Below are 11,552 nucleotides of genomic sequence, written 5' to 3' on the forward strand. Positions count from 1 at the left end.
TGTAACTCAAAATGATCTTTACCCCTAGAAATGCCGTTAATTTTTGTCCATTCCAGCCTTTATGTTTCTCCCGGAGTGGCTGCCTTTGACACCAGGGGGCAAGTACGTTACACTAGCTTACAGTAATACACAAAGAAAAGTTTCACAACTAAGTGACTCAAAAAGAATATTGAACTTGAGAGTAAAGTTACACAGCATATAGATGCTATGAGTTAGCTCATGTATTCTGCGTTCTGTGTTTTAGCATTAAGCTAGCAGGCACTTAAAGGGATACTCATTGAGCCATTCCCAGCAGTAAAAAGTTAATATTTTGTCCAGAATGATTTTGGTAGCTTCATTATTTTTCATGTACAATTAATACCTTAAAATACACATTTTTCCACTTGCTGTCGACTGAAGATGACATAACATCGACCAATCATGGCTCAATTTGTTGATTGGTCGTTATCTACTTCCTCAGCACAGGTGATGTCATCTTCAGTCGACAGCAAGTGGACTATTTTTTATTTATTTAAGTAATTCATTTGTACAAGAAAAGTAATGAAGTTATCAAATTCCTTCTGGACAAAATATTAACTTTTTACTGCTGAAAATGGCTCAATGAGTCAAGTATCCCTTTAAAGTGATGCGTTAAAAATGTTTGACAGTACATTTCAAAGGGGAGTGGCAATAAAAATGTTAACAATTTTTTTTTTTTTTTAAGATTAAGTCCCTACGTTCCATTTTGCTGCTTGTTGGAAATCCCCCCCGCCACAGTCTAAAATCAATATTGAAAATTGCTATCGAAAAACTCCTAAGCCGGGTTACTCGTAAGTCAATGCACAACTGTATCAGCGGGGAAAAAATGTGCAATACAAAGCAACTACAAATTCCATGTTTATTTGAAGCGCTGCAAAACAGTGGGACAATGGGCAACGTTGAAGAGAAAGATCTACAAATATGACCGGTCTTGCAAATGTGGGACAAACCCGCACCAAGCTGCACTAATCCTCCAGTGTACCAACACAAGCTGGGAGACAAAACGGCTGCTTTCCACTGCAACCCGCAACTCGGCTACTGTAAAAACACTGCAATTACATCTGTGATTGGATTGTGCATCTGAACCAGTGTCTCTTCTTGGGTTGCGGTGAGAGTTCATGAGGGTTTTGTACACACAGACCACACGGTTGAGAGGGTGGGCTCTTGCCAAGTGTGGTCTCTATAATCAGGCCTGCGCCGCGAGCCTCTCAATGATTCTCCGGTAGTCTCCCAAAACCACCTGGTAGCTCTTCTCCAGCTCCTCGTGCTGCATCTGCGTGTCCAGTTGACCCAAGTGGGACGCCACCTCCTCCAGCCGCAGGCACTTTGTCATCTTCGTTCGCTCCCTCTGATTCTTCTGCCCGGCAGAAACAAACATCAACGGCCATGTCAGTGACGGCGCAAACTGTGATTTAGAGATTTAGGACGTAAAACGCTGACCTGTAGTGTATTAGCCGCATTACAAGATTAAAATAAATAAATAAATAAATAAATTACCAGGTTGTAAAGATGCCACTTCTTTTCTCAAAACTTCAGCTGACTAGGGTCTGAAGACGCAGCGGTGAAGCAATTAAGATGTAATTATCTGCCATTCTTCCTTCAAAGAATTCTGCACACAAGTCTTCTTGTCACATTTTTTCGTTGAAAAAATGCAGCCCCACTTTTTATTGGACACAGGGCGGGTCTGCGGGTCAGCCAATCAAGGCCCCTCATCCTCTACTTCTGCAGCCATGTTGATGTACAGTTGTGCTTGTAAGTTTACATAAAGTTGGGGTGTGTAAACTTATGAACACAACTGTAAATGCACAAAAGCTAAATGTCGCTTAGTGACACAAGAATGCTATGAATCGTCACCAAAATTCACACGCACATCTCTACTCTTGTCAGCTTCAACTTCTAAAAAATATCAAAAACAATTGACAGTATTTCGGATTTTATGGGCATTAAGCTTTTGTCTCACCTTATAGTGCGCTCATAAGTTTAAGTATATAACGTGTGCAGCATGAACTTGATTGAATTGTGCATAAATGCCCCTCATTTTTCATGTTACGATAAACCGGAATCCTGACTTCTGGGTCTAATGTAACAGTCGGTATCGATCATAGTGTCCATCAAGAATAAAAATAAATAAATAAATACAAGATGCTTGTCCAACCCAAATGATAAGATGCGCACTAACTTGGAAACACACATAATTATCAATATTGATGAATGGCATTTGAAACCGTGATAACAATAAAATGACACATTTACTAACTGGCGGCATCCAACATTCAACTCAATCTCAGGGAAGAAAAAAGAAAAAAAAACTTGCAGCATCTGGCCACCAGATCTCTCCATGCCAATTTACCCCGTGGGACCTTTCCCATGTCCTACTCGGCCTCTTTGGAGGCGGGGTTTTTGTATGCAAAGCAACTCCTACAGAGAACGTCACACGAAAACGGGATGTGGGAGGTTATGTTAGGGCACGAAGCTCTATTCCACGATTTCATAATGTGCAGCTCATTGACTATTATTTCGTTGTACAAAAAGCTTGCAAAGTAAAATATGTCAAAGTAAAAAAAAATAAAAATAATAATAAAATGACAAAAGTTAAGTCTTACTATTTAGACTTGAGTTTTGTCATTTTTTGGTTCTTGACAAAGTGGTTTAAACAATTTCCACCTAGATTATTTCTGTCAAAGTGCAGACACTGACAAATGCTGTACATAAATAGTCAGACCACACACGCCTGAGTGATGATGGAGCTCTTACACTCTGTTGTGTCAATAACAATGGAGTTATTTTTGCAGCCTTAAAATAAGTTTGTTATGAGTGTGTGTAGGGGGTGGGGGGGGGGGGCAGCTTTTCTGAACATTTCTCCTCAGCATACACACTCCATTTTACAGAGATGAAAGCTTTATTTTATTTTCGCATCTTAATCCATCTTTTAACTCACCCTGTATGGTCCAAACAGCCTCTTCTTCACCGCCAAGCAGTACGCTCTTGATTTCTCTTCATCACTCATGTCTGTCACCCTCAGACGCAGGATCTCGTACACTCTTCTTGCGTGTTTCTGTAAAAGTAACATTGATTAAATACAGTCCACGATTTGCTGGCATCTTTGATTATAAATGTGTTTTTTTTTAAAGGTTTTAAATGTCTTTTTAAGCCCCCTGTCAAGTACCTCTTTGATTTGGGTCCAACAAAAGGGTAATTTACGGTGCTTTTACGGTAATTAGTTTAAACTTACAAAGACAGCGACACACCTCAAAATCAAACAAAAAGAAAAAAAAGGTGACAAGATGTCATAAGCATCTGCTAATTGTTCATTCAATATTTCGCTGCTTTAGACTGTTGACATTTTCCGACATTCATCACAGCGAGGAAATGACCAAGCAATTATTGACAGAGCACCTTGTTGATTTTCAGTTTCATTTGTGCCTCTTCGACCATTTCGGCTGACAGGCCCTGGTGCAGTTTGTCCCCAGCAAAAGACGGCAGGCCCTGACAAAGCTTGACCAGCACATAGTCCCGCAGCTTCACGTAGCTCTCAGAGGGATCTTCAGCTAAAAACGCAGAAGATTACAGATAGAAATCTCTTCGGTTGGTTTGTTAGCCTGTGAGCAGGAACATGAAGCTTTTTTTCTCTGCCACATTTGGTGGCACTGGACCACATTCCAAATTCCAATGCAGGATGCCTCTTTGATATTCATCCCCCGTTCCCACACAGCGACATCAACAATATAGATTGAGTAAATTTCAATAGAGCCTCAGCGGGCCAGTTTTCATGCCAGCACACCAAATTAACTTTCCCCACATGATACAGTCACAGCACTGACAAATCAATTCAAGCATTTGTGACTGAACCATACTTTTTTCTTTTGCAACATTGCCCTTCAAATACAACCATATGGGATCTAATACAAGAGCTTGTAATCATTGTATATTTACAGTAAATCCCTCACCTGTGATGTCTTGTACTTTTGGAATGTTTGAATAAAATCTGTGCACTGCCTCCAACAGTTGCGCTCCGTGACCTTCTCCTTGGAACGGAGGCAAGATCAGCATTTGGCTGTTTGTTGAAAGCACACACACACACAAACGCAAAATATAATGGGAAAAAAATAGTTGTTGTTGATTTGTAAAATGCTCAAGTAAAACATGTTTTTTTTTGGGGTTGTTTGTGATATCAAAGTAGTAGCACTGGAACAGAAACTGATCGGAGTCGCTTCAATCCATCAGCGCAATTAATTCGGTCACATCAAATGCTTATTTATAAAGTTGTTTTCAGACACAAATCACCCTTGTTTCATGAAACCAATGATTGGTGATCCAAGCCAATAATTTGCTTCGTCCTTTGGGAAGAGGATAAAGAAATGTGCAATTTTCCCCTTCCCTTTTCACATACAAAGCCCCAGCAATTACCTTACACGTGGCCGGGTTTTGTCTGGATACGCGTAGTAATTATAAACTGTCATGTAGCCAATGGTTGCGTAGAGGGTTTCCCCATCCTTATTGTACTTTTCAAATCTGCAGATAAAACACAAAAGGCAGACAGGTCAATTACAAGCACACTTTCATGCAGTGTCCATTTTCGCTTGCATGCTCCCCCCCCCACTCAAGTTAGAGCAGCCAGGCCAGATCGGTACACCTGCTGCAACCTGAATACATTATGCACTTAATTGGAGTACTGCAACTTAGGGGAAGAGAAAAGCCTGAAAGAGGGACTGAGCTCCTCAAAAATCACTTCAGTCCATTTTGCCTATTGTTGGCATTAATAGGTGCCAAGGTAAAGGAAACACTGGCAGAGGCTCTTTTTACTGTTAAGACACTGTTCAATGTTTCAAAAGACAACAGCATTCAATTCTGCCCGTACCCTAAAAAAAAAAAGAAAATTCTAAAGGGCTTTTTGCACAAAAGAAGCCCTTGCCTGATCAACAATTCTTCTACAAGGGGAATATAATCAAAACCGGCCGGGTAATTGGCCACAAGCGCCTCAAAAGGGGGCTTTGTTTTTCAATGACACAATATAGGCTTTAGGATAGTTTAGGATAGGAGGGGGGGCCCACATTGGGGGAAGGGGGGGGGGTGTCAATTAAAGAGATCACGCACACAAGAAAGAAGTCCCAACGATCGTCATCCGGGTCAATGAAACTGGCGGTCTCTATGAACCACATGAGGAAGGTCTGCAGGCGCCCGTGGTACTCTCGGAATCCTGTGCAGCTCAAGTCAGCCTGCAGCAGGTAGGATAGGAAAGGAAACTTACTAAGTTAAGAATTGTGCAGCTTTCAACAATAATTGTCGCCGGCAAAAGATGAGCATTCCCCACCTTGTGAATCTGATAAGTGAGCTCCCCGGCCTCCTCGTTGTGCACTGTGTACGTGTGCATCAAAGTGCCGAAGGGCCTGAAATTAGCCTCCTTCTCCAGTAGCGTGATAAAGTCATCAGTGTTGCAGGTGAACCCAGCGGGAACAATTTCTCGGATCTTTCCATCAATATTGTCAGGCTGTAATGTGAATTCAGATCATAACAGTGGTGAAGGACTATGAAAAGAACACTTAAGCTTTCAAATACAGTAGAGCCTTGATATGCGAGCTTTAATAGTTCCTTGGACCTGATTGTAACTTTCCCCCTTCAAGCCGACATTTTGCTGTTTTCTGGTGTGCACGCCATGGCCACCTGGGGGCAGTATAAGACAGATAGGCAGATACTGCAATGGAAACTCCGCTCCTCTCTGGCTTCTTAGTAAGCTGCAGTGATAGTCGTTCTTCGCAGAAGATAAAGAATATATATGCCTGTGAATATTGTTATATTGTCTGCCGACGTGTTGCCTTCCTGTTGGTTTTCAGCTTGCCATTGCTTTGGGGTCACCAACGTGGTGACAGCAGGGCTGTTCTAAAATTGTTCAGCGATTGGACATTGTAATTTTCTGGGAATGTGATCATTCAAAACCACTGGCAGAGATTTATAGAAAAAGTTTCACATATTGATCCGTTTTCTCAACATGGCGACCTTTGGCTTAAAGGGTAACAACAGCACCACCAATTGTTAGCTTGTGTGTGCATTTAGATTCCCGTTACATGTTAGCATTAAGGTAACGGACGCTATGTGTTTGTTGAAAAAGCAAAAAAACATGATTGGTAGAGCTTGAAGCCTTTTTTTTTTAAAGAATATTTGTTAATTGTATTTGCCAAACGCTTATTGTGAAGTAAGGTAAGTCACCTGCCACCACACAGTGCTCGTTTTTTCAAGTTTGCACTAACAAGTCAAAGCAAAAATGAAAAATCAATTGGTCGATCAACAGCTTGTATCCCAAAATATTTCTAAGTCGGGTCTCGTGTATCTCAAGGCCCTACTGTATTCCAGTTAAACGACAAGAAACATTTGTCTTTTTGCAGACATGGGAAGGCTGCAAGAAATGTATCAAATAGGTGGTACAAATAAAACACAAACGCTGTGTGTGCCACTGAAAAGAAAACCATTAGGCAATTAAAACTGTCAGCTGAGCAGAGGCCTCACCAAACCCCCCCCTGAAAAGACCACTTAAATCTGTACATTTACTCTTCAAGTTAAACCATGAATATGTGATGAAGTTGCCACAATAACCCATTTCTGCCACTCACTGGGAAATTAAACCTGATGAATTGATCTCAACTTAATAAACCTTTGCTCAAACATAATAGCAGCCTCTCCTCTAATCCTGCCAAGTGAACCCAATCAAATGAATTGGGCCCCGCATTTTCAAAGGGCCTCGGAGACAAAGGCGGCGAAACCCTCGGACTTTTTACTCGGTGCAACGCGTGGTTAGTTCAGCTTGTAATGTTTGCATTGTATCCATTTCCACAAGGATTGACATGAGAACACTTCGCTAAGCAGCCCTTTCACACCATTTACATGTGTGATGGGCATTATGTCGCCACGGAGACCCTCGCTGCTCAGCATTGAAAACAGGGAAATGAAGAAGGTCGGTGCAAAATGCACTACAAAAGGCTAATACAAAATACTGCTGATTCTCCCCCTTTCAGACATCAGCTAATATCAAACTGGAGGTAATGCACCTGCAGCTGAATGCCTCTCCAGCATTGCAATTGTTCGGCGGCGTTTCGAAGAAACAAGGAGCATGCTTAAAAGGCCTTGGACAAACAAGCCCTTTTGTTCCAGCCACTCTTCGACATACTAGACACTAAATTGCGCAGCCTTTCAGAATAGATGCCTTAGTTTGTCATGAATATAACTTAACAATGTACCTTCACAACATTGTTCATGCATTTGATTCCAAAACAAATAAGCACAAAGGGGGATAAATAATCTAATTTGTGGTGTCGGTATGATTAAGCTTCTGACGACGTTTTACTACATCGAAAACCTGAAGCTTTTAACTGCGATTTTTTAGGAAAGCCTTCATTTTGAGTCAAAACAATCACACATCCATAGTGATAGATAACGGAAATGCTGAAAATTACCATAACTTAGTGAATTAGTTGTTATTATTGACCCCCCAAAAAACTAGTTTTGATCAGAGACTAGCGTATGTTGCAGCTGCTTAAATCCAAAGTCCTTTTTCTCACCAGCTGCCCGACTGTCCATATGCACTCGGACTGGGAGACAAACACTCTTCAGACGCAGACTAAACGACTCCCCTCACTCTCCACCCTGACACCAGCTGCACTAAAACCCTTAAAGTTCAGAGTGCCATCGGGGTCAACGCTGAGCGCACGTTGGCAGTCATATTTGGGGTTAAATTTATAGTGGAACCTCTAATAATCCCTAAAAGGTTGTGAAATTAGTATTCCTTCTAAAAAATTCCAAGGAAAATGTGCCTTCAATATCACAAACATATTGCACCAGATGTTATTTTGCAACACTCTCTCCAAGAAAGAAGGCATACTCTCAACCTGGGTTGTCAAGAGAAGACAAATCTGAAAAGAAGAAGTTCTGTATCCTTTTTAGTCGATTACCTCATATCACTTTCATAATGATTTCTTTGTTCAAGTTAGTTTTAGTTTAGTTTAGTTTAGTACGGAGGCGGCTGTTTCCCCATATTCCATTTTTTGTGGTAATACCAAAACATTGGCCGGCTAGCACTAGTGTATAGAATAACAACAAAGTGAATTTATGACAATCTTAATATCACACTGAGAAAAAAAATATGCAAACAAGCAAATCTTACCTCCACGGAGTCAAATGTGTCCGTGACTTTGGAAGAATACTTGATTTTATAAAGAGTAGTCAGGCTTCCAGCGGTGTAAAAGAGCTGTATCAGAAGACCTTTGTATCCAAACGCCACTTCACTGTAGGGAATGGAATTAACATATGACTTGTTAAAAATTGTCATTCATAAATGAATAAATAACTAAAGGCAGTTCACTGTAATTATATATATATATATATATATATATACAATTTATCGAAACTTGACAGTGGTTAACTTGAAACCAACAGCAATTCACTTAACAAGACTGCAGTGCTGCTACTTCCCACAGCAATAGTAGTACAGGGAGTCCTCAAGTTACGGCGGAGTTCCGTTCCTACGCCGGCGATATAACCCGAATTTCGACTTAAGTCAGATTTCCTCGTTTAAGTCGATATTTACATCAAAATACTTTTTACAGTAATTAAAAAAAAAACATTTGTGAGACCCAGAAGAGCCGGCACCAATATTTTGTGTTTCTGCACGGACATTCATTGCTGACGGACGGCAGAGCGGAGCTATAAACACGGAAATGTGACGCACTTGATGGCGAGCCGACCTGCTGATGGATGTCCGTTGCTGGAGATAACAATAACACAACTTTAAATAACTTTAAAACAGCGTGATTACGGTGGCAAATCAACGAAAAAGGGAGGTGCTACGGACGAGGCACAGGCGCCGTAAAATCGGAACGACGTAGGTCGCGTACGGCGTAACTCGAGGACTCCCCTGTATCTCATTTTAAATAATTACAAGAGGGAGAGAATGCTTTGCAATAACATATAATACCAAACCTGCAGTTGTGCTACGTGGATTGCTGCAAGATCCGACTGTCTGTGAGACCTCGAAAGTGTGATTGGATGGTGACATGGTCTTACTTGTATGCAAATTCTATTCCACTCTATCGGTTTTTGTTTTTCATACTATTTCAACTGTTTTTTGTTTTTTTACATTTTACTTGCCACACTACAAATGTTTCTGAACCAGGTTGGTTCTTATGATTCATACACTAGTTTAGTTGATAACATAAATCCAAATTAACTACAGTATAAGCTTTTATATACAAGTGGAGAACCTACATTAACTGATGCGGTGGTCTACATAATGACTAAAAAAAGAAAATACTTACTCGTCTCCAAAAATCTGATGGCTGTACTCAGGGTGGAATGTAGTACCATCATCATAAACATCCTCTGGAAAGCGAACTGAGTAAAAAAGAGCATGTCCATGGTTATAAGGTACTACCAAAACAAAAAAACAAAAACAGCGTATTCACAGAATAGGCCATGGCTTCCGACAAGTATTTCAGCTTTGTGTTCAATTAAACACTCAAATATGACATTAAGTCAGTCAATTTGTGAACTGAGATGAGATCATGGTTACTTCAGTGCTTTTGTTGGGAGGTTTGCGGTGGTATTTTTATTTTGTAAATGAATGCCTTGGCGCAATAACATTTGGGAAATACTAGATTTAATTTTCAGTGCAGCAAAACACATACTTAGCTTTAAGCATACAGCTTCGTTGGTGTCACACTTAAATTCAGCCAGTTTCTTTTCCATGTTGTTTGCTCCTAAGGGAACACATCACATTACCTGGTGTTAAAGGATACGCTTACTGCAGTATGTATAGTATAACTTCAAATGAGCACAAAACGGTGCACAAGGCTAAGCAATACAGCACAACAAAAGATCAGTCTATCCAAACAGTCGAAAGCAACAAAGCAGAGCTGATCTTTTGATTGTGGCAGTTTTGGAGGAAAGCTTGGCAAGATTACGACCTGTACACGTGTGTTCCTGGCAACAACCTAATGATACTACATGTAGTAAACATCACAACAGCTATTCAGCTAGTTCACATCTCGTATTATAGTTAAGGTGGCTTGCGTGCATAATAGCAACACGGAAACAATCGCAGGCTAACATTAAGCCCTTTACTTTGCACTTCTGCGTAAAAAGCTATATAATTCGTACAAGCCCACACGGTACTGCTCAACATACAGCATATTATGACAGCCTGATAGCACGCTGCTAACATAGCAGGCAGGCCCCCGTTGCGAATTCTGTACTCCAAAAGCGTTGTCCAGCTCCGCAAGTTAAACGTTTCTTACAACACGCGCCTGTCTACGCCCGGGTGGATATAAATGGAAGCTGATTGAAACCGGTGGGAATACAACACTGTCAAATACGTACCCGCCATTTCTGCACAGTGTTGTGGGAAGTGTGTTGTCCTAAAAGACCGCGCAATCATGAATACTTCCGGGGTTGCGTATTTCCGGTGTAAACGGATGTAGTTTTGTTACCCTTTATCAGCGTATTTTGTTTTGACTTCTTTTCCCCCCTTTTATTTTTATTTTTATAATACATTCATCAGTATTTGTCCGGTTAAAAATATACCCTTCTCAGCTCGTCAGAATAAAATGTTAATTTATATAACCATGACCACCCAAAAAAAACCAACGCATTTAGTGTTTACTAGCACATCTGCCTCACTGAGGTCGAATCTCTTGTAGTTACTCAATTTACATTTTCTATTTGTCTGCTTCAGTAGGTACTATATCGCTGCTGTGCAAACTGGTAAACTTTATTAACAGTGCATCATCTGTAAGAGAATCAACAACAAAAATAGGTAAAATAATGTAGTTTGCCGAGTGAAAATCCCATTGTGTGTTTCCCAGTCAAGACATACATTTTACATTAAAAAAAAGTTCACCCCCACCAAAGAAAAATGTCACAAAAATTATTATTTTCTGAAATGAGGATCTCATTTCATTTTAATTAACAAACTCAAAGTGAAGTCTGAAATAGTTTGAGCCTTGGAGAGCTCTTACGTGTTATATGTTAAACATTACAAAAGGTATAAATACACATTTTCTCAAGTTTTTGATACATTTCTGACGGAAATGCCACATATATAGTACAGACAGATTCATTCATATTGCAAAAGGATTATCTACTTATTTCATCAGGACACTCATTGCATCATACCCTCTCAAGAGACGTACCATACCGAATCGTAATCCCACTGAACCAAACCAAATTGTTGCACTTTAAAATGTACCATCCTTGAATCGTATCACACCCGATGTATCAAGATACATATCTAATCGTCTTTTATTGATTTTTTTTTATTTAGACATCCTGACCAACCCACGGCTACCAGTGATGTTAATTGGTTCAGTTTGCTATCTATATTGTAAATTGATTAATGGGCTACTCCCTCTATATTGTGGGCCAGCCACTTAGGGAAAATTGGAGGAAAATAATAAACAATAGCACCACATAAGGCCCAAAAGAGGCCGGCCCACCGGGCATTTGCCCTCTATGCCAGATGGCCATTATGATTTATTTTTTAAAGTGTTTTT

The 11,552-nt window shown here is 40.3% G+C and overlaps 1 protein-coding gene across 3 annotated transcripts in view; it reads right to left on the reverse strand.

Annotated features, from left to right (window-relative positions):
• Positions 1–863: 863 nt before the first annotated feature.
• The window catches only part of hat1 (histone acetyltransferase 1), a 32,667-nt gene continuing 21,978 nt past the window's right edge, over positions 864–11,552 (reverse strand). The window contains exons 1-11 of one of the 3 annotated variants that reach the window (XM_086092102.1): positions 10,381–10,451; positions 9,690–9,761; positions 9,321–9,396; positions 8,171–8,291; positions 5,330–5,506; positions 5,113–5,234; positions 4,426–4,530; positions 3,966–4,072; positions 3,415–3,566; positions 2,957–3,073; positions 864–1,375 (exon numbers count right to left, since the gene is read on the reverse strand). In XM_086092102.1, coding sequence (XP_085948228.1) covers positions 1,205–1,375; positions 2,957–3,073; positions 3,415–3,566; positions 3,966–4,072; positions 4,426–4,530; positions 5,113–5,234; positions 5,330–5,506; positions 8,171–8,291; positions 9,321–9,396; positions 9,690–9,761; positions 10,381–10,438 — 1,278 coding nt within the window. In that variant the 5' untranslated portion in view covers positions 10,439–10,451 and the 3' untranslated portion in view covers positions 864–1,204. Of the gene's footprint in view, positions 1,376–2,956; positions 3,074–3,414; positions 3,567–3,965; positions 4,073–4,425; positions 4,531–5,112; positions 5,235–5,329; positions 5,507–8,170; positions 8,292–9,320; positions 9,397–9,689; positions 9,762–10,380; positions 10,452–11,552 lie in introns of those variants that run through there. The other 2 variants (XM_086092101.1, XM_086092100.1) reach the window with 2 other exon arrangements.

The sequence above is a fragment of the Leptonotus elevatus genome, chromosome 12, assembly GCF_054856555.1.
Source record: "Leptonotus elevatus isolate MCC_2025b chromosome 12, RoL_Lele_1.0, whole genome shotgun sequence".
NCBI lineage: Eukaryota > Metazoa > Chordata > Actinopteri > Syngnathiformes > Syngnathidae > Leptonotus > Leptonotus elevatus.